Genomic DNA, 23,975 nt, shown 5'->3' with positions numbered 1-23,975 from the left:
CGGAGTGTCACAAAACTGTCCTCAACCCTAGGGTTACCCAGGCAAGAGGGCTTCTTACACGTGGCCCCCAGGAAGGCGGGGCCCGGGCACAGCAGCGTTCGGGAATCTCCCCAGGATCACAAAACCAGACTAGGATACAGAGCCAGGTCCAGGCCTGAGCTGCTCCTGCCCGGAGAAGTAGGGTCCCGGCCAAGGTCATCAGCAGACAGGTGAAGACGGGCGAGTCTTCTTGGCACCGTCTGTCTTGTGGGCTCCCTGTGACCAAGGGTGTCACAGCCTTGGTAAGGTCCCCAGGACCTGAGTGGTGGTGCCACTATCTTAACAGTATGGAGGATTCTAGGCTCCAAGCAGCAGTGTGATTGTACCAGGGTCACACAGTGAGTGTGTGACTGCGGCTCGCACACCACCCTTCACCAGGAAGCCGCCGCACGGCCCTGGGGAAGCCCAGCTGGGACTCAGTTCCCACTGTCACACTAGAAGTTCATCTGCCAGTCTGGGCCTGTCTACACCCCTGACCGCTCTGCCACCCAGGGTCGAGGCAAGAGCCTGGGTCTGGGGACGCTCATTCATTCCCAGCAGAGCAGCGAGTGCCTGGTGTTGGAGGCACCCCCCGCAACGCCCCCTCCCCCTCCCCTCTCCAGGCAGCATCTTGCCAGTGACCGTGTACGACCAGCATGGCTTCCGGGTCCTCTTCCACTTCGCCCGGGACCCGCTGCCCGGGCGCTCCGACGTGCTGGTGGTGGTGGTTTCCATGCTGAGCACCGCCCCCCACCCCATCCGCAACATCGTTTTCCAGTCAGCTGTCCCCAAGGTGACGTGGGCGCACCTCCCTCCTCAGGGCAGGGTGACTTGGGCTGGATGGGAAGCCCGCTCTCCAGGGCTGGGGGTAGGGCCTGTCTCCCTCTCTTCTTGGGGAGTTGGGGTTGAAGGGGACCCAAGGACAGGGTCCCCAGAGGAGGCGCTGGCCAGAGGCTGAGCCTCACTCCCCAGGGACTGGGACGAGAATCCAGGGCTAGCTGCGCCGTGTCCTGTGCTTCTGACCGCAGGTCATGAAAGTGAAGCTGCAGCCGCCCTCGGGCACAGAGCTACCGGCCTTTAACCCCATCGTCCACCCCTCCGCCATCACCCAGGTCCTGCTCCTGGCCAACCCACAGAAGGTGAGGGGCCCCGCTGTGACAGGGCACCCCCGTGGGGTGGGGGCAGCCCCTCTCCCCCTCTGACCCTCTGCCTTCACCATCTCTGCCCCAGGAGAAGGTTCGCCTCCGCTACAAGCTCCTGTTCACCATGGGCGACCAGACCTACAACGAGATGGGGGACGTGGACCAGTTCCCCCCACCAGAGACCTGGGGGAGCCTCTAGAACAGAGAGGGGCTGGGGAGAGGAGGGGCACTGGGACCGGCCACCCTGGAGCCTGGGTGGGAGCCGGCGGTGGCCTAGGACACCCTCGGTTCCCAGGGCCACATACCCCTGGGTCTGGTGCTTCTCTCCTCACCCCTGCGGCCCCCTCGTCTCTTGCCCCCTCCCCTGCTGCGCCAAACCCAGCAGGAGGCTGGGCCTGGGTTTGCACTGGGGACCCGCATCCGGGTGGGCGCCTGGAGTGGGAAGGGGCTGCACGGCCCCACAAGGACTTGGGGTCATGGGGAGAAGCATGGCTGTTGGGCAAGGCCAGGCCCTCAGGCCCAGTGCCACCCTCAGCCTGGGGAGGGGTCGTCCCGCCTGTCTCTTATGCCTTATGGGAAGGCCCAGCCATAACTCGGGGCTATGCTGGCGCCGGGACCAGCTCAGGCCTCCTCTGTAGGAAGCGGGTGACTGTGGGGGTGACACCTGCACCCCCAGCTCTTTGCACTCTCGGTGTGTGGTTTTGACTCTCTTTGCTTTTCTTGCTGGGTGGCCCCGTGGTCACCATCTCAGGGGGCACCGTGGGGAGAGCCCCACTGGTCCCCCACTCCTCCTGGGGATCTCACTCCACTCGCCTGGCCTCTTTGCTGCCAGGCCTCCCCGGGGGACTGTGCTGGCCCACGGGTCATGCCAGAGGTGGGTGCCCCAGCCAGGGACTCCCGGGCTCCTGGTCAGGGGAGGTCCTGCCCTGGAGTTCCCAGCGTGTGTCATTCATTGGTCTCTGTCCGTCCAGCTGTCCATGGGCAGAAGTGGGGTCAGTGTGCGAGTGAGGGCAGGAGTATTTATGGAAATAAAACGTCCTTTTTCCTGGACCAGCTGCTCTCGTGGCCCTTCTGAGGCAGAGGGAGCTGGGCGGGGTCCAGGCGTGGGAGGTCCCCGGGGCTGCCCTGCAGACCTGCCTCTCCCTGGAGATTAGCCCACACGGTTCCTCTCCTCACCGCTCCTGGTCCCTGCACCGGAAGAGGCCCTGCTCAGGGCCTTGTGGCCACTGCTGAGTCACCAGAGAGGACCCAGGCTTATAATGGCCCAGAGCCATCCCAGCTGGAACTGAGTGGCCGCGGGGGCCTGCCAGGAGCCCCAGCTGCTGTAGACGCTGACGGGGAGGCCCCCAGCCACTCGCCACTTCCTCTTGCTACACTCAGCCCTCAAAACACAACTGCAATGCAGCACCACCCCGAGCCCATGCCTCAGCTTCTCCCTTTCTCCAGAGACCAGGAAGCAAGGTGCCAAGGGCAGCTTGTTTCTGGAGAGGCCCAGGGACCCTCCTAGGGGGCCCCTGCCTCTCCAGCTGCAGCATGCCTGTCCCGGGGTTATCGGTGTCTCTCTAACCGGGAGGCTGGGGTCCAGGCCTGGGGAATGGCTTAGAGGCTGGCAGCTGAGGGAGCCACCCAGCGCCGAGCAGAGCCAAGAGTTGGTTAGTCTGGGGGCTCGCCCTGGGATGTGGGGCCGGCTGTCCAGGGCCCCTGCCCTCTACCGGGCAGGGTCCCTGCTCACAGAAGTCTTGGTTGGCCGGTCCTAGGAGATGGTGGAAGTTGTGCATTTAAGAGGCCAGTTTCACTTTGTCTTAACCCAGTGTTTCCCAGTGTGCACTTGGCCGCTGACCCCTTTGTGTAGATGCTGTTGAGGAGGCTGGAGACCAGCCCAGCCCTCCGGGTTTCCCAGAGCCCAACACACCCAACTGCCCGGCCTGTGCGCTCTTGAACATTTACCAAGCGAGTGCCCTGCTCTGTGCCAGGCTGGTGCTGGAAGCTCAGGGTGAGAGCTCCACGAGGGCCGTGCTGCCCAGGGTGCAGGAGAGGGAGCAGGCCTCTGAGCGGCCTTTCCAGCGGGACCCCCCTCAGGTCCCCACGGGGTGACTCCCGTCCCTTATCATGGCCTCCAGATGCTCTGATATCTCAGCCCCCTGGCCTCCTTCCTGCTGCCCCCCCCCCAAGACTCTGCCTAAACACTTGTGATGTCTTCAAAAGATAATCTCTGGCTGGAAGGGTCTTCCTTTATTTGGGCCACACCCACAGTGTGGGATGGAACCTGTGCCACAGCGGTGACAACGCAAGATCCTTAACCCGCTAAGTCACCAGGGAACTCCAAAGGAAGCTTCTTCCTTTAGTTTTGCTTTTTTTTTTTTTTTTAACTACTGCACTTGCAGCATATGGAAGTTCCCAAGCTAGGGGTAGAATCGGAGCTACAGCTGCCAGCCTACAGCACAGCCACAGCAACAGCAGATCCGAGCCTCATCTGTGACCTACATCTCAGCTCACAGCAATGCCAGATCATTAACTCACTGAGCAAGGCCAGAGATTGAACCTGCATCCTTGTGGATACTAGTCTGGTTCTTAACCCACTGAGCAAGGCCAGAGATTGAACCTGCATTCTTATGGATACTAGTCTGGTTCTTAACCCACTGAGCCACAACGGGAACTCCAAAGGAAGGTTCTTCGTCTACATGAAACAAAACCCTATTTGCTGTAACATTCCCCTATTTGCTGTAACATTCTCCCTGGGGTCTCAGAAACACCCTCTTGGGCACGCAGTCTACTGGCCGTGGGAGGGCTGGTGTGACTGCCAGCTGGAGCCTGGGCCTCTTCCCGCGGGGTCCCTGGCTGGCTGTGTGACTGAACAAGGTGCTTCCTTTTCTGGCCTTTAGGTTCCTTGTTTGAAAGGGTGTAGGGATACAGCTGTCAGGCCCCTCCGAGGCCTTCTGAAGAGTCCTGGGGCCAAAGGGTCTCCCAGGCTGTCGGCTTGGGGTGACCCAGGATGTCCCAGGGGCAGGGAGATCCCCTCTGTCTTTCAGACCCACCCACTTTCTCTGTTCTCGTCTGTCCATCCTGTAGGCGCCTCTGGAGGAGCTCCCGTGCCAGGCACAGCCCCGTCCTCAGAGCTCCCACCCCAGGAGCGCTGGGACTTCCCAGGCTTGAGGCCACACTTCCACTTCTATTTGTGCGGCTAGAGGCAGCAGCTGCTTTTTTTTTTTTTTTTTTTTAAATAGCAACCGCAGCACACTGCTCATCTGTTCACAGCAGCCAAGAGAAACAGAAGCCACCGCTGGCCTTCCCTGATGTCCCAGCGCCCAGGGATTCTCTGCAGGCCCCCCCTCGCAGGGGCACAGGCCAGCAAGGCAGACGAGAGGGGAGGCAGCCCTAGGCCGGGCACTGTGCTCAGCCAGCAGCGTGCCCTTCTCCCTTCAGCTGCCCCGTGACAGCAGGAACTGGGGCTCAGGGAGCGTACAAAGTGCCTGAGGGTGCACAGTAGGGCTCAAGTCCCATGAGGGGCCCCTCAAACAGCACATTGTCCCCCAGTTCGGAGCCCGCCCTGCCCAGCCCCCATCAGCCGCTGCCCTGTGGGACCCAGGTTAAGGGCACTCTCCAGGGCGGTCAGGGTGCTGGTGGAGTCCTTTGCCTCCGCCCCACCCGGGGTTTCCTGGCAAGTCCTTTTGGCTTGAAGAGGAGGCAAGGGAGTTTTCAGAACCCCAGAAATCACACCACAGGCCTAGCTGCTCTGGGCGGAAGCCTCCACGTGTAGGGCAGCACCGGTAATGGCCACAAATGACCTATCAAGTCACTAAAATGGGATGTTCTCGCTGGGTCCTGCGGCCCCACAGCTGACCCCTGCTGCCGCCACCTCAGTGCCGGCCACTGGCCTCCCTGCCCACATCCTGCTGGAGCTCCACCAGCAGACGTTTCCCAGACTGTCACAGGTTTTTGCAATCTACTAAAGCCTCTGGGCCCCAGAAGCAGCCCCGGGGATTAAGGCGGGGCTGGGGGGCAGGGCTGCGCATTTCTGGAGTCTACAGGCAGCGCCATCTGGCCCAGCAGGAGAGCACATGGGGCTTTGGAGCCAGTCAGATCTGCTTTCTAACTGAGCCTCTCGGCGGACCAGGGACCTGCCAGGAGTCTGGATCTGCTCACCTATAAAACCACAGATACCACCTCACTGCAGAATGTGCAAAAGTACGTGATGATAAGTCATTGTCCCCAGGGGGCAGGACACATGTGGGGGGGGGGCAACTGAGGCAGGAATGAGGCTCTAGGGTTTTCCCATTCCTGACTTTGCAGGCTGGAGGAAGAAAGAAACAGGGCCAGGAACTGATGTAGGCATCTTACATGTTAACCTATTTAACCCTCACGACAACCCATCAGGTAGATGCTATTATTATCCTCAAATTACGGAGGAGGATGCAGGCTCAGAAAGGAACTCCCTCTCCCCAGGTTGCCCCGCTGAGCCCGCAGTTGGCTCCATCCACACCCTTCAGCTCTGTTCTTGCTGTCTCTTGGGCTGGAAATCACTGATGCGACGTCTTCGCTGGCCATTAAGCCACCTGTGTTCACTGAGCTCCTGTGACTACAGCACATTGCTAAGCCCCTGACGTCAGCAAGAGCCAGACAAGACCCAGGCCCTCCTTGGGAGGAGCCCCAGCCAAGTCCTTGGAGAAGGGCTTGGCTGCTGAGCTCTGAGGTCGCTTTCGAGGCACCTGCAGTTCCAAAACTGTGATCTCGACATTCACCAATAAACTTCTGAGTCCAGAAGTCTGATGGCAACATCCTTTGATGAAAGAGCCTATGATCCAAACTTCAGGACTTCCAATCTTCTCGGGAGTCAACATCTGAGTGTGCTCGGGCTTAAATATGCCCTAAAATATGCCCCTCACCCGGCCAAAAGGTAGAGCTGCCCCACCCAGGGTGGACAAGGAGGAGCCAGGTGCCTCTCCTGCAAAGGCTCTTGGGTTGGATGTGAGGGGGGCAGAGATGGGAGACCCAGAGCTCAGGTGGCCTGATTAAGTGGCTCAGTTGATTTTACAGCAGCTGCTGCTACAGCCCACATGGACTGGCCCCTCTGCAGACGAGCTGGGGGCCCAGGCCTGGGCAAGACAAGAGGGACAGAGGTAGAAGCCAGGCCTTGCCTTCAGGGACCTTCAGAACAGCTCGTGACATGGACAGGCGCAGACCGGTGTGGTCTGGGCCAAAGGCAGGGCTGGACCAGCATGGGGGACACCATGAAGGCTGGAGATTTCTCAGATGGCAGGAGAATGGCACCTGCTGCCTTGGGAATCTTCGGTTTCCTAATTCTGCACACAGTAGGTTGTGCCCATATCAGAGGCAGGGTAAACTGAGTCACCATGAAGTTCTGGGATCTGTCCAGTGAGCAAGGTGGATTAGAACCCAGGCATTACAAATCCTGGCCCCATGTGATACCACGTCTACACCGGGCTCCGATGTCTTGCTTCGTGGACACATTTCTCAAGGCCTGCCCCCTTCTAGAATCCTCCCCATGGGCTTTCCAGTTGGGAGAAGGAGGCTGGTGGGAGGGAACCTTGCCTGGGATCCATGCCCTCACCCTGACCTGAGCCTTTGATCCAAGATCTCCCACCTTCCAGACAGGTGCCACACTCCGATGGCTCAAAGAACAGCAGCTGGGAGTTCCCTGTGCAGCCCCTTCCCACCCCACCCTGGCTCCCTCTGAAGACTGGAGGGCCAGCCAGCGTCCAGCGCATGCTCACTGTGTGCCGGGCCCATGCTGGGCACAGTGAGATGCCTGAGGTGGAGGTCCTGCCCTCCAAAGTGCCAGTCTGCCCACCCACACACAGCAGATCCTCAAAGTAATTCTCAGACTGAACTGAAACTCCAAGGCAGAGTGCACAGAGGGTATGCCAGGACTCTCCCCAGGCCCTTCCCTCTCCCCCCAGGGATGCAGGGGTTCAGAGGAAAGAGCGCCTGCTGTTTCCCAAAGGCTCTCGTCTTGTATTAACTAGCAGTTAGAGGAGTTCCCACTGTGGCTTGGAGGGTTACGCACCCACCTAGTATCCATGAGGACGGGTGTTCCGTCCCTGGCCTCGCTCAGTGAGTTAAGGATCGGGGGTCACTGCAAGCTGTGGTGTAGGTCATGGATGCAGCTCAGATCCCTCATTGCTGTGGCCGTGGTGTAGGCCGGCAGCTACAGCTCTGATTCTATTTGACCCCTAGCCTGGGAACTTCCAGATGCCATGGGTGTGGCCCTAAAAAGACAAAAAAAAAAAAAAAAAAAAAAAAAACCCAAACAACAACAACAACAACAAAAACCCAAACCAAAAAGACTAGCAGTTATGGAGCCTCTACTGACTGCAGGTCCAACTCGGTTTGGCGTGGAGGCCCAAAGAGATAACGACCATTGACTCAGGTGGGGGTGGGGGGCTGAGCAGCACCCAGCATTGCCTTACAGAAGTTGGGGCAGGGACTGAGGAAGTCTGCCCGAAGGGACTTCACAGATGGCAGGAACTAGCCACTGGGGCTGGGAGAGCGCGGGTGTCTGGGGACTGCTTTGGGAGGGTTTGCTGTGGCGGTGAACGTGCCACGGGAGCAGAAGCATGGATACTGGAGGAGCAGGCAGGGGTGTCCTGTCCCCTCTTCCAGGTGGGCAAGGTCAGGACAGCCGACCTAGCTGGCCTCTAGAGACCTCGGCCCAGACTTCTAGGGACTGGTCCAAGGGCACGCTGCAGCAAGGTGGCCCCAGGAAGCCAAAGCCTCCAGCCAATCTTCCAGTAGGGGAGCAGGGGTGACCTTTGGCTCAGGATGACCAGGAGGTCCTTTGAGAAGGGAGTCCAGGGGAGCCTCGTGTGGGAGGCCCAGAGGGATCCGTCCTTGGCCTCGGCCTCCTAAGCATGGAGGCCTGTTTCCCCTTCAGGAGGATGCCAGAGTTATTAACCCAGGGCCGGCAGGCCGACGGGTGGGGCAGGAACCCAGGAAGCCGGGCAGGCGCGGCTGGAAGGGAGCTTACCTGCTTCCCGCCACGGGGGCTGGCGGGGCGGCGCGGGGACAGGGGGCGGCGCCCACGACCTGCGGACCGCCGAGCGGCCGGCGGACCCACGCTCGCCCGGATTGGCTGGGGGCCCTTGGGGGCCCGGAAGACGCGAAAGAGCCAGAAAACAAACTTGGAGAGAGGAGTGACCTGTGGGCCGGGGGCGGAGCCGCCAGCGGGGGAGGAGAGAGCGAGCGGCAGCCCGAGCGCGGCGGGCCCAGGAAGCGCAGAGCGCCGCCCACCCATCCGGGGCGAGAGAGGCGCCGCGGGCAGAGGCAGGCTGGGCCGGGGGGCTGCCGGGCCCTCGACCCCCAGCGTGACCCCGCGGCCCCCAGCCCGCCCGCAAGATGATGAAGAGGCAGCTGCATCGCATGCGGCAGCTGGCCCAGACGGGCAGCTTGGGACGGTGAGTGTCCGCCCCCTGCCTTCCAGCCCCGTCCTCACCCCCCCACCCCGCAGGACCCTAGGGGAGGCGGGTGGGGGGTGAGGATGGGGGGTGAGGGTGGGGGTGAGGTAAGGACAGCTGGACGACCACTTCTGACTGGCCACCTCTCTGAGCCCTCTGGATGTCACCCGCACCTCCCGGCCGGAGCAGGAGGGGCAGGCGCTGGCCTTTGACGGAAGGGCCCCCCCCCCACCCCCTTGGAGGGTGGGGGAGGATAAAGATGCTGGGTCTTCTCTGTCTCCCTGAAAGCCTGAGTGGAGGGACCCCCTGGCCTCACTTGTCCCCTCTGTACAATGGGGACTGTTAACCGTCTCTGGTGGTCTGGGGAGAGGGGTGATCAGGGCCCCAGACCCCCGGGGGGAGGGGGGGAGCAGCGGAAGAGACAGGGTCCTGGCAACGGTGGGAGGAGGGGCCTGCCCCCGTCCTGCCCCGGGCCTCTTCCCGCCTCCCCCTCACCCAGAGGCCTCCGGCTTGGGTCTTGCTTCTGCTTTTCCCAGCATCAGGTGGAAACGTCCCAAGTCCCTCTGTTCCCACCACAGCCCCTGGTGGCATGGAGGGGCCGGAAATTTGGGGAGCCCCCGGAGCCTCCTCTTCCCCCTGTGCTGGGAGTTTCTCATTTTCTGGGCCCAGGGGAGGGGTCTGGTGTCCACAGACCTACTCTGGTCTCGTGCTGACACAGACACCTGTGTGAGCCTGGGCAGTGAGGCCACCTTGCGCAGAGCCTCAGTGTCCCCACAGTGTCCTCACAGTGTCCCCACATGTCCCCGGGCAGGGGGCCCAGGGCCTGCCCACCCCTGCAGTACAGGGTCCTGGGTGACAGCCCAGGAGCCTGAGCTCACACACTTCCCGTTCTTGGGGCCAGCCCAGGCCACCCCTCCCCTCCCCGGGTCAGCAGACGAGAGAGGCTCCCCGAGAGTCCCCACTTGGGTTTCATCCTCCCCCTCGCTCAGGGCACAGCCCTGGGTGGAGGAGGAAAAAGCCCAGCATCCTCTCCCGCCCCCATGGAATGTGTTCCGACCGGGATGAGGCAGGCGGGCCACCCAGGGCCGCCTGACCAGGGGGGGCACTGGAAGCACCTGGGGTTCGGTTGCCCTGTTTGGGGGGGCAGGAGGAGTCAGGGGGTTCCTAACCTGGGCCAGCTCAGCAGAAGCTGTCTTCCCCCTGCAGCACCCCGGAGACAGCCGAGTTCCTGGGTGAGGACCTGCAGCAGGTACGTGCCCGGGCCGGCAGGCAGCAGGGGGCAGGCAGGCCTGCACAGGATTGTCAGCGGAGGGCGGGGCATGGAGGCCAGTTGGGGGCCCGAGTTGAGTCATTCCCACGCTGCAGGCCATGGGGTCCCCAGGAAGAGAGGAGAGAAATGTAGTTCCTGCCCTGGGGCAGAACGGGGCCGACAACCTCTCAGGATCCATAACCCCAGGACTCCCTCCCAGGTGGAGCAGCGGCTGGAACCGGCCAAGCGAGCAGCCCACAATGTCCACAAACGGCTGCAAGCCTGTCTGCAGGGCCAGAGCGGGGCGGACATGGACAAGCGGGTGGTGAGTGGGGGTCCCGGGGAGGAGGGGTCCGGGCAGGGGGGCAGCAAGCCCAGAGCTGGCGTCTCCCCACCAGTCTGAGTCTCTGGCACCAAGGAATGGAGACTGATCTGTCTCAAGCCCCTTAGGCAGCCCACTCAGGAGGTCCTATCTCTTCCCCGGCTCCTTCTTGGCCCCGCCTCCTCTGAGCCAAAGCCACGCCTCTGACAGCACCTGAAATTCTCCATCCAATCAGTACCCAGAGCAGCCCATGAGGGCTTCCTGAAGGAAGCGTCACTTGAGCTGGATTTGGGGTGTTACTCATGGTATCAATCAGCCTCCAGTATTTACGGACTTAAGGGTTGCTAAGATACGCTGATGCGTTGCCTTACTTAATGCTGAAAACAACCCTAGAAGGAGGCTGCTATTATTACCACTGCGTTCAGAGGCGGAAATGGAGACAGAGAGGTTGAGTGACTCAGTCAAGGTAACACAGCTAGTAAGTGGCAGGGCTGAGATCTGAACTCTGGTCTCTCTGACCAACGCAGGTGCTTTGCATGATGTAGGGGCCATGTTTTGTAATCAAGCAACAATTCAGTGTGGCCAGAGCAGTAGGGAGCCAAGGAGGCTTTTGAGCTCCCCAAGAGAAAGAGCCCCCTCTGAGGTTGTGTTCCTGGCTCCTCCCCTCTCCCTCTAACTGTGTGACTTTGGACAAGCCCCATGCCCTCTGTTTTTAGTTTTCCATTCAGTGATGGGACTTGATCATTCCTTCCTACCCGATCCAGTGGCTTCTGGAAGGCGGAAAGGGGACCCCAGACGGGCGGGGGCTCTGTGCACGGTCACAGGGAGATGTCACCTCCACCAGGCCTGGTCATCATCCGGCTTCCACTCTCACCTGCGACTGTGGCCCTCCTGGGTTCCCGCCTCCACTGTCCACGCCCAGGGCCTTGGCTGGGTTCTGCCCCCGAGGGACCTGCCGTGTGCCCCGGCCGGGGGGAGGGCAAGGACACACACTCATGCTCACAGCTGACCCTGCCCTTTCCTGCAGAAAAAGCTTCCCCTCATGGCTCTGTCCACCACAATGGCTGAAAGCTTCAAGGAGCTGGACCCCGATTCCAGCATGGGGTGAGCACGGATAGGGGCCTTGGCCCTCCCTGGAGGTGCCAAGGAGGGGTCTGGGCCAGGAGAGGGTGCAGGTCAGGGCGGGCGGGCAGGCCTGGGAGGGCACTGGGCTCAGTGAAGAGAGAGAGAGAAGGGACAGAAGGTGGCATTCCCATTGTGGCTCGGTGGTAACGAACCCCGTTAGCATCCATGAGGAGGTGCGTTTGATCCCTGACCTCGCTCAGTGGGTTCAGGATCCAGTGTTGCCATGAGCTGTGGTGTAGGTCACAGATGAGGCTCGGATCCAGCATTGCTGTGGCTGTGGTGCAGGCTGGCAGCTGCAGCTCTGATTCGACCCCTGGCCTCGGAACCTCCATATGCCACAGGTGCAGCCCTAAAAAAACAACAACAAAACAAGAAGGGACAGAAGGTGACTGGGAGGGAGACAGCCGCCAGGCTCTCCAGATGGGGGTGAGGGGCGGTGGGAGCCCGGGCCCACGGGGTGCTCTGTCCACAGGAAGGCCTTGGAGATGAGCTGTGCCATCCAGAACCAGCTGGCCCGCATCCTGGCCGAGTTCGAGATGACCCTGGAGAAGGATGTCCTGCAGCCGCTCAGCAGGCTGAGTGAGGTGACCTTGCCCCTGCCCCCAGGTCCCTCAGCCTCTAGCTCCCACCTCCACCGCCTGCTGAACCCTCCCTCTGCCCGCCCCCAGGAGGAGCTGCCAGCCATCCTCAAGCACAAGAAAAGCCTTCAGAAGCTGGTGTCTGACTGGAACACACTCAAGAGCAGGTGGGAGCCACAGCCTCCAAGTGGGCTTCATGCCGAGGTCAGCCCCCGGATGTGGCTACAGAGCTTCAAGGCCCTTCCCCCACCCGGAGGACCCCGCAGGGTCCCCTGAGTACAGTGTGTGTCCTTGAGCACGCGCCTGCTCCTTGGGAGCACTTATGGTGACAGCGTATGTGAGGGGGCCCCTGTGCATGTGTGGACAGGAGTGTGTGCCAACTCGGGGTAACCCCAAAGCCTAGAATAGCCTTGAACAATGTCCAAGGTCCCTGGAGGGCAGAGGGGGCCCCCACCCTCCCCCCCAGAGGTGCATGGCCGTGGTCATCAAGCCTGCCACCAAGGGGGGCCCCAGAGACCCTGGGCCCGCTCTGGGATTTGCACCTGTAGATCTCAGATCCTACCTGGTAAGGTCTACCGAGGGGCCCTTGGCTCTGGACATGCAATGGGGACAGTGACCCCCCCGACCTTGGGATCGTCCCCAGGCTCAGTCAGGCAGCTAAGAGCTCAGGCAGCGGTCAGACCCTGGGCGGCGGCCCCGGCAGTTACACCACCACAGCCAACAAGGTGGAGAGCCTGAAGGAGGAGGAGGAGGAGCTGAAGAGGAAGGTGGAGCAGTGCAAGGTGAGAGCCGGTCTTCCTGTGGGGGGGTGGCGGGGGCGGGTGCTGTCCCCATTCCCCAGATGAGGAAACTGAAGCTCAGAGAGGCGACGTGCCTGGCCCCGGGCCACATAGCTAGGAAGCAGCAGAGTTAAGATTTGAATCCAGGCAGTCAGGCTCCAAAGTCTGTGTACTTAGCCATTACCTTGTAGCCTCTTCTGTCTATACCACATGCAAACACCTGGGAGGGAGAGACGGTCTGTTCGCCAGAATCTCGGTGTGTTTGCTGAGTGAGCGAAGGAATGAATGAAGCTGTAAAAAGCCCTCAAGAGGTCAAAGGGGGGAGTTCCCGCTGTGGTGCAACGAGATTCAGTGGCCTCTCTGCAGCGCCAGGGTACAGATCAGTCCCCCACCCAGCACAGTGGGTTTAAAGGATCCAGTGTTGCTGCAATTGTGGTGTAATCGCAACTGTGGCTCAGATCTGATCCCTGGCGAGGGAACTCCATAAGCCTCAGGGCGGCCAAAAAGGGGAAAAGAGAGTTCGAAGGGGCTCCTGTGAGCTGGCCAATCTTAGCAGAGAGGGGAGAGCTGGCTGCGACCTCCGCCTTACAGCTTGGGAAAGTCACTACCCCCTCCAAGCTTCCCTACTGGGCCCCAGCCTTGTGGGTATAAGTCCACCCCTCTCTGTCCCCAAGGATGAATACTTGGCAGACCTGTACCATTTTGCCACCAAGGAGGACACATATGCCAACTACTTCATCCACGTGAGTCCAAGCCTGGGCTCCAGCCACCCGGAGCTCAGGGGCCTCTGAAACCCCCTGCAGGATGGTGGGAGGGAGGGGTCTGCATTTGCGGCCCCTGGGGGAGGCTCCGCTTCCCTCGCTTCCCGCCCATGGTGCCCCCTTGTCTCCACAGCTCATGGAGATTCAGGCTGATTACCATCGCAAGTCTCTGAGCTCACTGGACACGGCCCTGGCTGAGCTGAAGGAGAATCACAGTCAAGCAGGTGGGGACGTAGGGGGACCCTCACTCCCGCCCTTGATCCCCCTCTGCCTGGGGCATGTTAAGAAACTTGCACTCCGGAGTTCCCTGGTGGCTCAGTGGGTTAAGGATCCAGTGTTGTCACTGCCGTGGCTCTGGTCGTTGCTATGGCCTGGAAACTTCTGCATGCCACAGGCACATCCAGGAGGAAAAAAAAAAAAAAGCTTGCCCTGCATCCTGAAAAGGCAGTAGGGAGCCATGGATGAGTTCTGAGCAGGGGAGGGATTGCTCTGGCTGCCGCACAGAGGATGGAATGAAGGGGCGGGACTGAAGACCTGTTAGGCGGCAGGAGGGAGGGGTGGGTGGCCTGGACTGGGGTGGGGACCGTGCAGGTGGGTGGATTCTAGACCTGTGCTGGGGGATTTCAGAGTGGGTGACACCCATGGATGGTCAGGAGGGAGGTGGTAGCCCCTCGGGAACATGTGGGGGTGCCCCCATCTGCCCTGACCTGGCTGCTCCGGGGTGGGAGGACCCCGGGCCTCTGATCTGTCTCGTCCCTGCAGACCCCTCCCCCTCGATGACGGCCGCCCCCTTCTCCAGGGTGTATGGGGTGTCTCTGGGCACCCACCTGCAAGAGCTGGGCCGGGACATCGCCCTGCCCATCGAGGCCTGCGTCATGATGCTGCTTTCTGAGGGCATGAAGGAAGAGGTGGGGCTCGCTGGGGTGGGCGGGGAGGGAGCACCAGGGCCCTCGCTGGGTCCCACACCCACCCTTGGCACCCAGCGGCCAGGAGGCGTGGCCTCCTGCTGCTGAATGGACACGCCCCCCCTTCGCGATGCTCATGTGGGCGGGGCACTGTGCGGTCCGCCCTTTGTATTCTTTGCTCCACTGGGTCACCCTGGTGACCCCCGGAGGGAGCCCTCACCGGCTCCAGGGTGCAAAGGGGAGACAGTGGCTAACGGGGAGATGTGCCCAGCGGGTGAGAAGGTGGCAGTGAAGCCAGGGACTCCCTCGTGTGTCACAGCCACCCGCTGCCCTCATCCATCCTTTGCACCACAGTTGTGCTAGTTTTTCGGCTCCTTTCCTGAGTCAGACCTGTGGAAGGTGGATCACATTCAAAGACAGACCTAGGCGGCTGGGCCTCCTGCCTCTTCTGCTCTGTCCTGTCTCCCCACGACTTCCCGGCTCCTCCAGCCCTCTCACTTGGTCAGAATCCTAGACCCCGAGAGTGGAGAGGAAGCGCAGACCCAGTCATGTTTGTTCTGCCCACCAGACAGACCAGTGGGGCCCCCTCCGGGCCCACTCCAGGCCGTGAGCGGGCCAGGGCCTCCCAGCCAAGGTGTCCTGCCCTGCCCACCCATCTGTGACCCCCCTGCCCGTCCCTTCTCGCTCCTCAGGGCCTCTTCCGTCTGGCCGCTGGGGCCTCGGTGCTGAAGCGCCTCAAACAGACGATGGCCTCGGACCCCCGCAGCCTGCAGGAGTTCTGCTCCGACCCGCACGCCGTGGCAGGTACCAGCTCAGAGAGGCCCTGCGTGAGGGCCTGCCCCCCGCATCCCTTCCCCGAAGCCGTCTGAAATGATGCCTGGACAGTTTGGCTTAAGGCCTGAGAATCTGCTGCGAGGACATCTGAGGAGACCTGGGGGTCCTTAGCATGGGGTCCGCGATGAGCCCCTGAAGCGCGTGTACCTTTTTTTAGCAGACAGGATCACTCGGCTTCATCATTTTCTCAGATGAGCCTGTGGCCCAAAGAAACGATCAGACTTAGACACGTTAGTGCGAATGAGGGCTAGAGGTTCTCAGGGTGAAGAGACATGGCTCCTGGGGGTAGTAGAAGGGGAGGCTCGGGGGCGCGGGGGGCACGTCTGAGCCCCACCATCACTCCAGGTGCCCTCAAGTCCTACCTGCGGGAGCTGCCGGAGCCCCTGATGACCTTTGACCTCTATGACGATTGGATGAAGGCAGCCAGGTGAGGATGGGGGCGGGTGCTGGGGAGGACAAGGCTGCAGAGGGCTACCCAGGGCAGGCTCACCAGTCTCTCCCCCTCCGCAGCCTGAAGGAGCCTGGAGCCCGGCTGGAGGCCCTCCAGGAGGTGTGCAGCCGCCTGCCCCACGAGAACCTCAGCAACCTCAGGTGAGCCCCCAGCCCACCCACCACCACCCAGGGCCTCCCTGAAGCCAAGGGCTGGCTAGCACTGAAGGGTCCTGGGCTTGAGCCCTGCCCCCTTGTCCTAAGGCATATTTCTGAAAATACCCCTTGGAGGTATTAATTGTACTTGTTTTTGTTTTTTGTTTTTTGGGGTTTTTTTTTGTCTTTTTAAGGCTGCACCTGCAGCATATGGAAGTTCCCAGGCTAGGGGTTGAATTGGAGCTGTAGCTGCCAGCCTACACCACAGACACAACAACACAGGATCCGAGCCATGTCTGCGACCTACACCACAGCTCACAGCAAGGCCAGATCCTTAACCCACTGAGCAAGGCCTGGGATCAAACCTGCATCATGGATACTAGTCGGGTTTGTGACCACTGAGCCACGATGGGAACGCCGGTTGTACTTTTTAATACCAGACATTGAATTGAATACATACTTTGAACCTTGAAGCCATGCCACCTGGCTTGGAATCCCACCTCTGCCCCCCTGTGGTCCTGGCCCAGCAATTTAACGTCTCCGTGCCTCAGCGCCCTCTTGTGGACAGTGTGGAGCATCACAGTCCCTGCTCGGCAGGCTGGTGGAGAGGTTCCCAGCTTGGTGCCTGACAGGGAGACGGTGCTCAGTAGGTCAGCTGATGTAACCAGTAAAATTTTGTTAAATGTCCTTTGTGGTGTCTTTGCCACTCTTTGGACACTCTAGACTGGAGAAGTCTTGGGTCTTGGGGGGCAGCCCTAGGTGCTCCCAGCCCCCAGATGCCACTAGCCCAAGCCCCCTTCCCACCCCCCAGGTACCTGATGAAGTTCCTGGCACGGCTGGCCGAGGAGCAGGAGGTGAACAAGATGACACCCAGCAACATCGCCATTGTCCTGGGGCCCAACCTGCTGTGGTCTCCAGAGAAAGAAGGGTGAGGGGCCTTGGGTGGGGGGAAGGCGGCGCCCCCCCCGACACCCATCTTCTGCTTGTTTTCCCCTGGGCCTCAGTTGCTCCATCCCTGGAGTCGGTTGAGCAGCTCCTAGAGTCAAGGCTTCTGTGAGGAGCAGCCCGAAGGGCTCGTGGGCCCCACAGGGCTCTGGAGATGGGCATTCTGGGTCATGGCAGTAATGGGGTGCTTGGCGGCCTGTTGCAGGGGGGCTGGATCCCAGAGATGCGGTTCTAGCCCCACCCCACCTCCCAGAGACGGGCCTTAGAAAGTCACTCTGGACCTTCGTTTCTGCATCTATAAATTGGAAAGAAATGAGATAAACATGGAGGATTTTTGCTTTGGAAATGAGATAAATGGAGAAATGTGCGGTAAACTGTAAAGTGACATGATCGAGGAGGGGTTCGTAGTCACTTGGCCACGGATGGCCAAGACGATTTCATTCATTTGCTGAGCACAATGAGTTGGTGAGGCTGCCTAGATCCGTGATCCGTGGGGGAAAGGGTGCCACGACTGACTAGTGATGTCTGTCGTGGGTGAAGGAAGGGGAAATTTGGGGGGTGGGAGTGGCACATATGCCATACACTGGTGGTTTGTAAGTTTTTGGTTTTGTTTTTGGCCACGCCCACGGCACTCAGAAGTGCGCAGGCCAGGGATTGAATCCTCGCCCCAACAGTGACTTGAGCCACAGCAGTGACAAAATGCCTTATCCTTAACCCACCGAGCCACCAGGGAACTCCTGTGCGCTTTTTGAGAATAGGGACTCAATGTCATTGATTCTTGTGTCCCCAATGCCCAGCACAGGGCCCGAGAGTTGGGGGTCACTAGACTTTTTTTTTTCTTTTTTCCTTTTTTTTTTTTTTTGGCCACACCCATTATATGTGGAATTTCCCAGGCCAGGGATCAAACCCCTGCTGCAGTTGCAGCCTGTGCCACAGCTGTGGCAACGCCGGATCCTTCACCCACTGCACCGCACAGGAGCTTCCTAGGTGTATCTAAATGATGACTCACTTTCACTTTTTGTCCCAGGGACCTGGCCCAGCTGGATGCAGCCTCTGTGTGGTCCATCCAGGTGGTGGGTGTGGTCGAGGCTCTGATACAGAACGCGGACACCCTCTTCCCTGGAGGTAAAGCTCCTGCCTGGGAACACGTCCCTGTGTGTCCTCTTCTGCCCACCTCGGTGCCCTCCAGACTCAGCTTCGGTCCCTGACAGCCCCCCAAACTCACCACGAGGCCTGGAAGGAGTGGCTTCTCCACGCCGAGGCTCAGTTGCTCATCTGTAAAGTGGGGGTGGTCGTGCCTGCTTTGTGGGATGGTTGCGAGGCCCGCGTGGGAGTGGAGAGACGGAACGCCGTCCAGAGACCCCTGGGGATCAGGAGACTGGTCCTGACACCGGCCGAGGCGGAGAGGCTGGCGGGAGCGCGGGATGTTCAGACCTGCTCCCTTCTGTCTGCAGAGATCAACTTTAGCGTGTCAGGCCTGTTCTCAGCGCCTGCCCCCCAGGACAAGGTCAGCGACAGGCCGGCTGCTTCTGAGGAGCTTCCAACAATGGCCACGCCTGCCCCGGCCACTGTCCCCGCTCCAGCCCCTGGCCCGGCTTCAGCGGCTACCAAGGAAAGGTAACGACTGAACGGTGTGAGCAGCCCCAGCCTGGCTCCCAGATGCCCACCCTGAGGCACCATCTCTCAGGGCAACTGACAGCATTGATGGAGAAAGAATTGGGAGTTCCCTTCGTGGCTCAGCAGTTAACAAACCCGACTAGGATCCATGAGGATACAGGTTCGATCCCTGGCCTCACTCCGTGGGTTAAGGATCCAGCTGTGGCTGTGGTGTAGGCCAGCAGCTGTAGCTATGATTCGACCCCTAGCCTGGAAGCCTCCATATGCCACGAGTGAGGCCCTAAAAACGAAAAAAAAAAAGGAAAAAGAATTATTCTATTTTTATTCCAAATGCCAGATTTCCCAGTTTGGAGTGGGTTGGGGGAAGACTCAGGCGCACATTCTTCGCAGCCTCTGATGTGCTCCCTGCTCTGTTATGTGGCTCTTTACTGAGTACCTACTATGTGCTGGACACTGTCTCAGGCCCCAGAGATTTAGGGAACTAGGGAGCTGATCATTTTGGAATTTGTAAATACTGTGCCTTCCAACTTTTTGTTTTTTGCGGGTTTTTTTTTTATTCTTTTTAGGGCTGCACCTGCAGCATTTGGAAGTTCCCAGGCTAGGGGTCCAATCAGAGCTGTAGCCACCTGCCTACACCACAGCCACAGCAACAGCAGATCCGAACTGAGTTTGCGACCTACATCTCAGTTCACGGCACCTCCAGATCCTTAAGCCACTGAGTGAGGCTAGGGATCAAACCGGCATCCTCATGGAGCCTCTGTTGGGTTCTTAACCCGCTGAGCCACCATGGGAACTCCAGTCTTCTCCTGATCCTTTAACTCAGAAGGGGGAGTTCCATCGTGGCTCAGCGATTAATGAACCCAACTAGGATTCATGAGGATGTGGGTTGGATCCCTGGCCTCACTCAGGGGGTTAAGGATCCAGCGTTGTTGTGAGCTGTGGTCTAGGTCGCAGATGTGGCTCATATCTGGCGTTGCTGTGGCTGTGGTGTAGGCCAGCAGCTGTAGCTCCGATTCGACCCCTGGCCTGGGAACCTCCATATGCAGCAGGTGCAGCCCTAAAAGGCAAAACAAAACAAGACAAAAAAACCCAAAAGGGCTGTGTGGTGCTGTGTTTCCTCCATAGCAAGTGAGTTTTGTTCAGTTGTCACAGATCTTGGGAGCCCAGTGACTTTCCTCAGATGAGCAAGACAGACAAGTGCTGCCCTTTGAACTTGCATTCCAGGGGACAGGGAGAGACAGTCAGCCGGTTCCCTGATAAAGCTACAATATATTGTCAGGTGGTGCCGCTTTGGGGAGGCGGGGGCAGGGTTGGGTGATGGAGTCGGGAACTGCTCTAGCCGAGGGGTCAGGAAAGGCCTCCCCAAAAGGGCAGCCAGCTGAGCAGAGCCAGGAATGAGCCGTGGCCTCCTCCTCTGCCTCTCGTCCGCTCTCTGGCTTCTAGTGGCCGGAACATCCTCTAAAGATCGCAGGAGGCTGAGGCAGAGGGGAGGCCCAGCTTTCTGCCCATCCCCATCCTGGCCACGTCGGGGACCACGGACACTGTCACGGTGCCACACAGCACCCAGGGCTACATGGATGCAAACTCTGGCCAATGCCAGAAGCATCTTCTCAGAGGAAGAGATTCCAGACCTGGCCACAAGGTGGTGAGGACAAGTCCCAGGAGGACCCAAACTCAGCCTGTTGGCTGGGAGTCTCCTCAGGATTCCCGGAGACCTCCGGGCGATGGCCAAGGCTGACGCTGACTCTCCTTCCCTCGCAGGACGGAATCGGAGGCGCCCCCCAGACCAACCTCCCCCAAGGTCAATAAGAACCCCCCGGAGGCAGCCGCCCCAGCAGAAGACACAGCTCGGAGGAGTGAGTTGGCGGTGGGAAGAGAAGGGGGGCAGAGGGTGGGCGATCCCAGGCTGTCCCCTGTTTTCAGACCAGGGGAGGCCAGAAAGCCAGGTGGCTAAGAGCCCAGGTTGTCTGCCTGACGCTCTGGGTTCAGGTTCCAGCTCTGTGACCTTGGGCAGGTGACTCTACCCGTCTGTGCCTCAGCTTCCTCCTCTGTGTCGTGGGACAGTAGCTGCACCCACCTTGCGGGGCTGTTTGGAGAGTTAAATGGCGCTGCCCAGCCCATACCCAGCACACAGTAAATGCTAGATAAAGCTCAGCCATTGTGGAGCTCCCGCTGTGGCACCATGGGATCAGCAGCATCTTGGAAGCACTGGGTTGCAGGTTTGATCCCCAGCCCGGCATGGTGGGTTAAGGACCCCAGTGTTGCCGCGGCCAGAGCTTAGGTCACAACTGTAGCTCGGATCTGATCCCTGGCCCCAGGAACTCCATGTGCCACAGGGCAGCCAAAAGAGAAAAAAAAAAAAAAATCAGCGATTGTGATGTGCCCAAGTCCCCCAGCGGGTGGAGGCAGAGCTGCAGCATCCAGACATCCTGGCCCCTCCCAGCCCCTCGGCTGCCTCCCTCGGTTGGACTGTGCATCCTTGCGGGTAGTGGAGCCCAAAGATCACAGAGCAAAGAGGGAGGAGGGCGTTTTCTAAAGACAATGAGGAGTGGGGAGTTCCCGTCGTGGCTCAGTGGTTAACGAATCCGACTAGGACCCATGAGGTTGCAGGTTCGATCCCTGCCCTTGCTCAGTGGGTTAAGGATCCGGTGTTGCCGTGAGCTGTGGTGTAGGTTGCAGGCGCGGCTTGGATCCTGAGTTGCTGTGGCTCTGGTAGACCAGCAGCTACAGCTCTGATTGGACCCCTAGCCTGGGAACCTCCATATGCCGTGGGAGGGGCCCAAGAAATGGCAAAAAGACAAAAAAAAAAAAAAATGAAGACAATGAGGGGTGGCAGTGGCAGTGGCAGTGGTCATGTGGCCTCCTTCTGAGCCCCTTAATTACCAGTAGCATGGCAATTCCTCCTTTCTTGTCCTCCAAGGAAAAGAATTCAGTCAAGAGACATAGAGCAGGAGTTCCCCTTGTGACTCAGCAGTAACGAACCTGACTAGTATCCATGAGGACTTGGGTTCGATCCCTGGCCTCACTCAGTGAGTTAAGGATCAGCATTGCTGTGGTGTAGGTCACAGCCGTGGCTTGGATCTGGCGTGGCTAGGGCTGTGGTGTAGGCTGGCAGCTACAGCTCCAATTCGACCCCTAGCCTGGGAACGTCCATATGCCTCGCATGCGGCCCTAAAAAGAAAAACGAGTGACATAGAGCAGTTTCAAGCAGCAGAAGTTTTACTAAGCAAAAGAAAAGTATGCTTCCAAAGAGACTGGAAACCAGAAGCCCCTCGGTGAGGGTGGGGTGGGATTTTCCAGATTTTGATTGACAAGGCGATTGACAGCTTTAGGTTAGGTAACTTTTCCTCTTGTGCCCAGGCACTTACCCATAAGCACCCAAAGGAAACCCACGGAAAAGGGCAAAAACCACAATGCTCATTTGTTACAAATATGGCATAACGAACCTCGCGTTGTTCTGAGTCACCCCTTAGGTCTTGGTGCACCTGTACCAACCAGTGTTGGCAGTTTGAAAGCCCAGCGGTTTTTAATCTTCTGCTTGGCCTAGACAAGGCTGGGAACTTAGTGGCCCTTAACTACAAAAGGGAGGCTCTCTTGGGAGTTCCCCGTTGTGGCGCAGTGGTTAATGAATCCAACTAGGAACCATGAGGTTGCAGGTTCAATCCCTGGCCTTGCTCAGTGGGTTAAGGATCCGACATTGCCGCGAGCTGTGGTGTAGGTCGCAGACGCGGCTCGGATCCCGTGTTGCTATGGCCGTGGCTGGTGGCTACAGCTCTGATTAGACCTCTAGCCTGGGAACCTCCATATGCTGCGGGAAGCGGCCCTAGAAAAGGCAAAAAGACAAAAAAAAAAAAAAGGGAGGCTCTCCGGGCATGTTCTTCTTAGTGTCAGGTGGGGGAGGGAAAGGTGTTTCTGTCCAGGGCAGGGCGGGCCCCACTCATGTCCGCTTAGTGCACGCACCTGCTGAGGTGGCCTAAAGCCAGGCAGGTGAGCAGGCAAGGGTAGAGACAAAGAGTCTGTTAGGGTGACTAGGACAATTGGGACACCCCACCCAGCCCAGGAGGCTCTAGACTTTTCCACTTGGTGTACAGCGTAGAGCTGGGAGCAGATGGAGCAGCGGACAGAGCGTCTGGAACTGGCAGGCCGCATGGGGACCTTCCTACAGGAGGGGGCCTCTAGCCACGTTTCCTGGGTGGGAGGCAAGTGGGATGTTTGCTCATCAGAACACAAGGGCTGTCACAGCATCACCTGCATTGGTCCTCATGTCAGCCCTGGGAGGGCAAGGCTGTCATCCCGCCTCACTGACGAGGAAACGGAGGCTCCCGGGGGGGAGGTGACCTGCCCAAGGCCCCCAGCAGGTGGAGGCAGAGCTACAGCGTCCGGATGTCCTGGCCCCTCCCAGCCCCTCAGCTGCCTCCCGAGGTTGGACTGTGCAGTGGGGGATCTGAGCGCCCGGGTGGGGGGCAGTCCTGCGGGCCCCTGAGAGGAGGTGAGCAGGACCCCGGCGTCAGGGGGGACAGGCAGCATTTCTTTATTCAACAAATACGTGCTGAACGCTGACTCTGTTCTGGCCACGTTCGGTGCTGGCCAGCTGGACCTGAGATGGCCTCTCTTAGTTTACATTCCAGTCAGGGAGGCAAAGCAATAATCAAGCCACATTAAAACCGACGAGATGATTTCAGAGGGCCAGAAGTCCCACGGAGAAAACAGGGCCGGAAGATATGACAGTGACTGGGGCCCGGTGGGGGAGGGTCCCCTAGCTGGGGGGGTGGAGGGACTCGGACAGAGGCCTGAACGGTGAGGAGCCAGCGTGGAAACTGTTCCCGGCAGAGGCAGCGGCAGCTACAAAGATCCTCAGGTGCCACTGAGCTTGGGGGTTTGCTGCAGGCGGTGTAGACACCTAACCTCCCCTTTCCTTCCTCCACAGCCAAGCGCCCAGCCCCGGCCCGGCCCACCATGCCGCCCCCCAGGTCTCCAGCACCCGCAGCTCCCCTCCAGCACCCCCTCCGCCCCCTGGCTCTGGCAGTCCAGTGACCCCCCGGGCTCTGCCCCGCCGCCTGGTTGGCAGCGGCCTCCGGGCCCCCACGGTGCCACCCCCCTTGCCCCCCACTGCTCCCCAGCCTGCCCGGCGCCAGAGCCGACCCTCACCAGCCTCCCCAAGCCCAGCCTCCCCAGGTCCAGCCTCCCCCAGCCCAGTCTCTCTGAGCATGCCTGCAGACGCGGACCTGGGGACAGCCCCAGAGGAGGGAGAGGCCCCCGAAGCTGCAGGCAGGGCCCCCACTTCCCCAGTTATCCCGCCTCAGCCCCGGCCCAGGAGCCTTGCCTCAGAGACCGACTGAGCCGGCAGCTCCCCCCCCAACCTACCGTCCTCAGCATCTCCTGCCTCCCACCTCGGGACACAGCGCACCCCTTCCTCCCAAGGGGGTGGGGCCTCCAGCCTTCGCCTCCAAGTGCCCGGGTGTCCGCTGGGTCGGCCCCCACGGCAAGGAGGACTCAGGACAGCCCTCCATGTCCAGACTTTTCCTTCTTGGATCCACCCTGGGTTTGGGGAACCCCTCGGCCCGCTCCCCACTCTCTGGCAGGGTCCCAGGGATGCTGCCAGAAGGAAAGAGAGGCTTGTCTGCTCCTCCAGGGCTTCCGTTTTTCTCTTGCCAATGTATTTTCTGTGAGGCTGGCAAATAAATTATTTTGGACAAAACTGGA

General features: G+C 60.0%; 2 protein-coding genes across 5 annotated transcripts in view; both read left to right on the top strand.

Moving 5' to 3' along the window:
* GGA1 (golgi associated, gamma adaptin ear containing, ARF binding protein 1) overlaps positions 1-10,146 on the top strand; it is a 27,699-nt gene extending 17,553 nt beyond the window's left edge. For 3 of the 4 annotated variants that reach the window (XM_021091508.1, XM_021091506.1, XM_021091507.1), the window contains exons 15-17: positions 642-811; positions 1,047-1,157; positions 1,249-2,210. In XM_021091508.1, coding sequence (XP_020947167.1) covers positions 642-811; positions 1,047-1,157; positions 1,249-1,359 — 392 coding nt within the window. In that variant the 3' untranslated portion in view covers positions 1,360-2,210. Of the gene's footprint in view, positions 1-641; positions 812-1,046; positions 1,158-1,248; positions 8,573-9,778; positions 9,822-10,041 lie in introns of those variants that run through there. The other variant, XM_021091505.1, reaches the window with a different exon arrangement.
* On the top strand, positions 8,395-23,975 carry SH3BP1 (SH3 domain binding protein 1). The gene is given in 19 exon segments (XM_021091504.1): positions 8,395-8,572; positions 9,779-9,821; positions 10,042-10,146; positions 11,171-11,247; positions 11,741-11,852; positions 11,937-12,013; positions 12,490-12,628; positions 13,300-13,368; positions 13,520-13,610; positions 14,149-14,294; positions 14,984-15,095; positions 15,471-15,552; positions 15,636-15,716; positions 16,522-16,638; positions 17,683-17,780; positions 18,110-18,272; positions 20,034-20,128; positions 23,200-23,238; positions 23,241-23,975. Coding segments are annotated over 19 exon segments (2,076 nt in total). The 5' UTR covers positions 8,395-8,513; the 3' UTR covers positions 23,612-23,975.

The sequence above is a fragment of the Sus scrofa genome, chromosome 5, assembly GCF_000003025.6.
Source record: "Sus scrofa isolate TJ Tabasco breed Duroc chromosome 5, Sscrofa11.1, whole genome shotgun sequence".
Lineage (NCBI taxonomy): Eukaryota > Metazoa > Chordata > Mammalia > Artiodactyla > Suidae > Sus > Sus scrofa.
The sequence above is the reverse complement of the archived record's forward strand: the minus strand, read 5'-3'. Positions and strand labels throughout refer to the sequence as shown.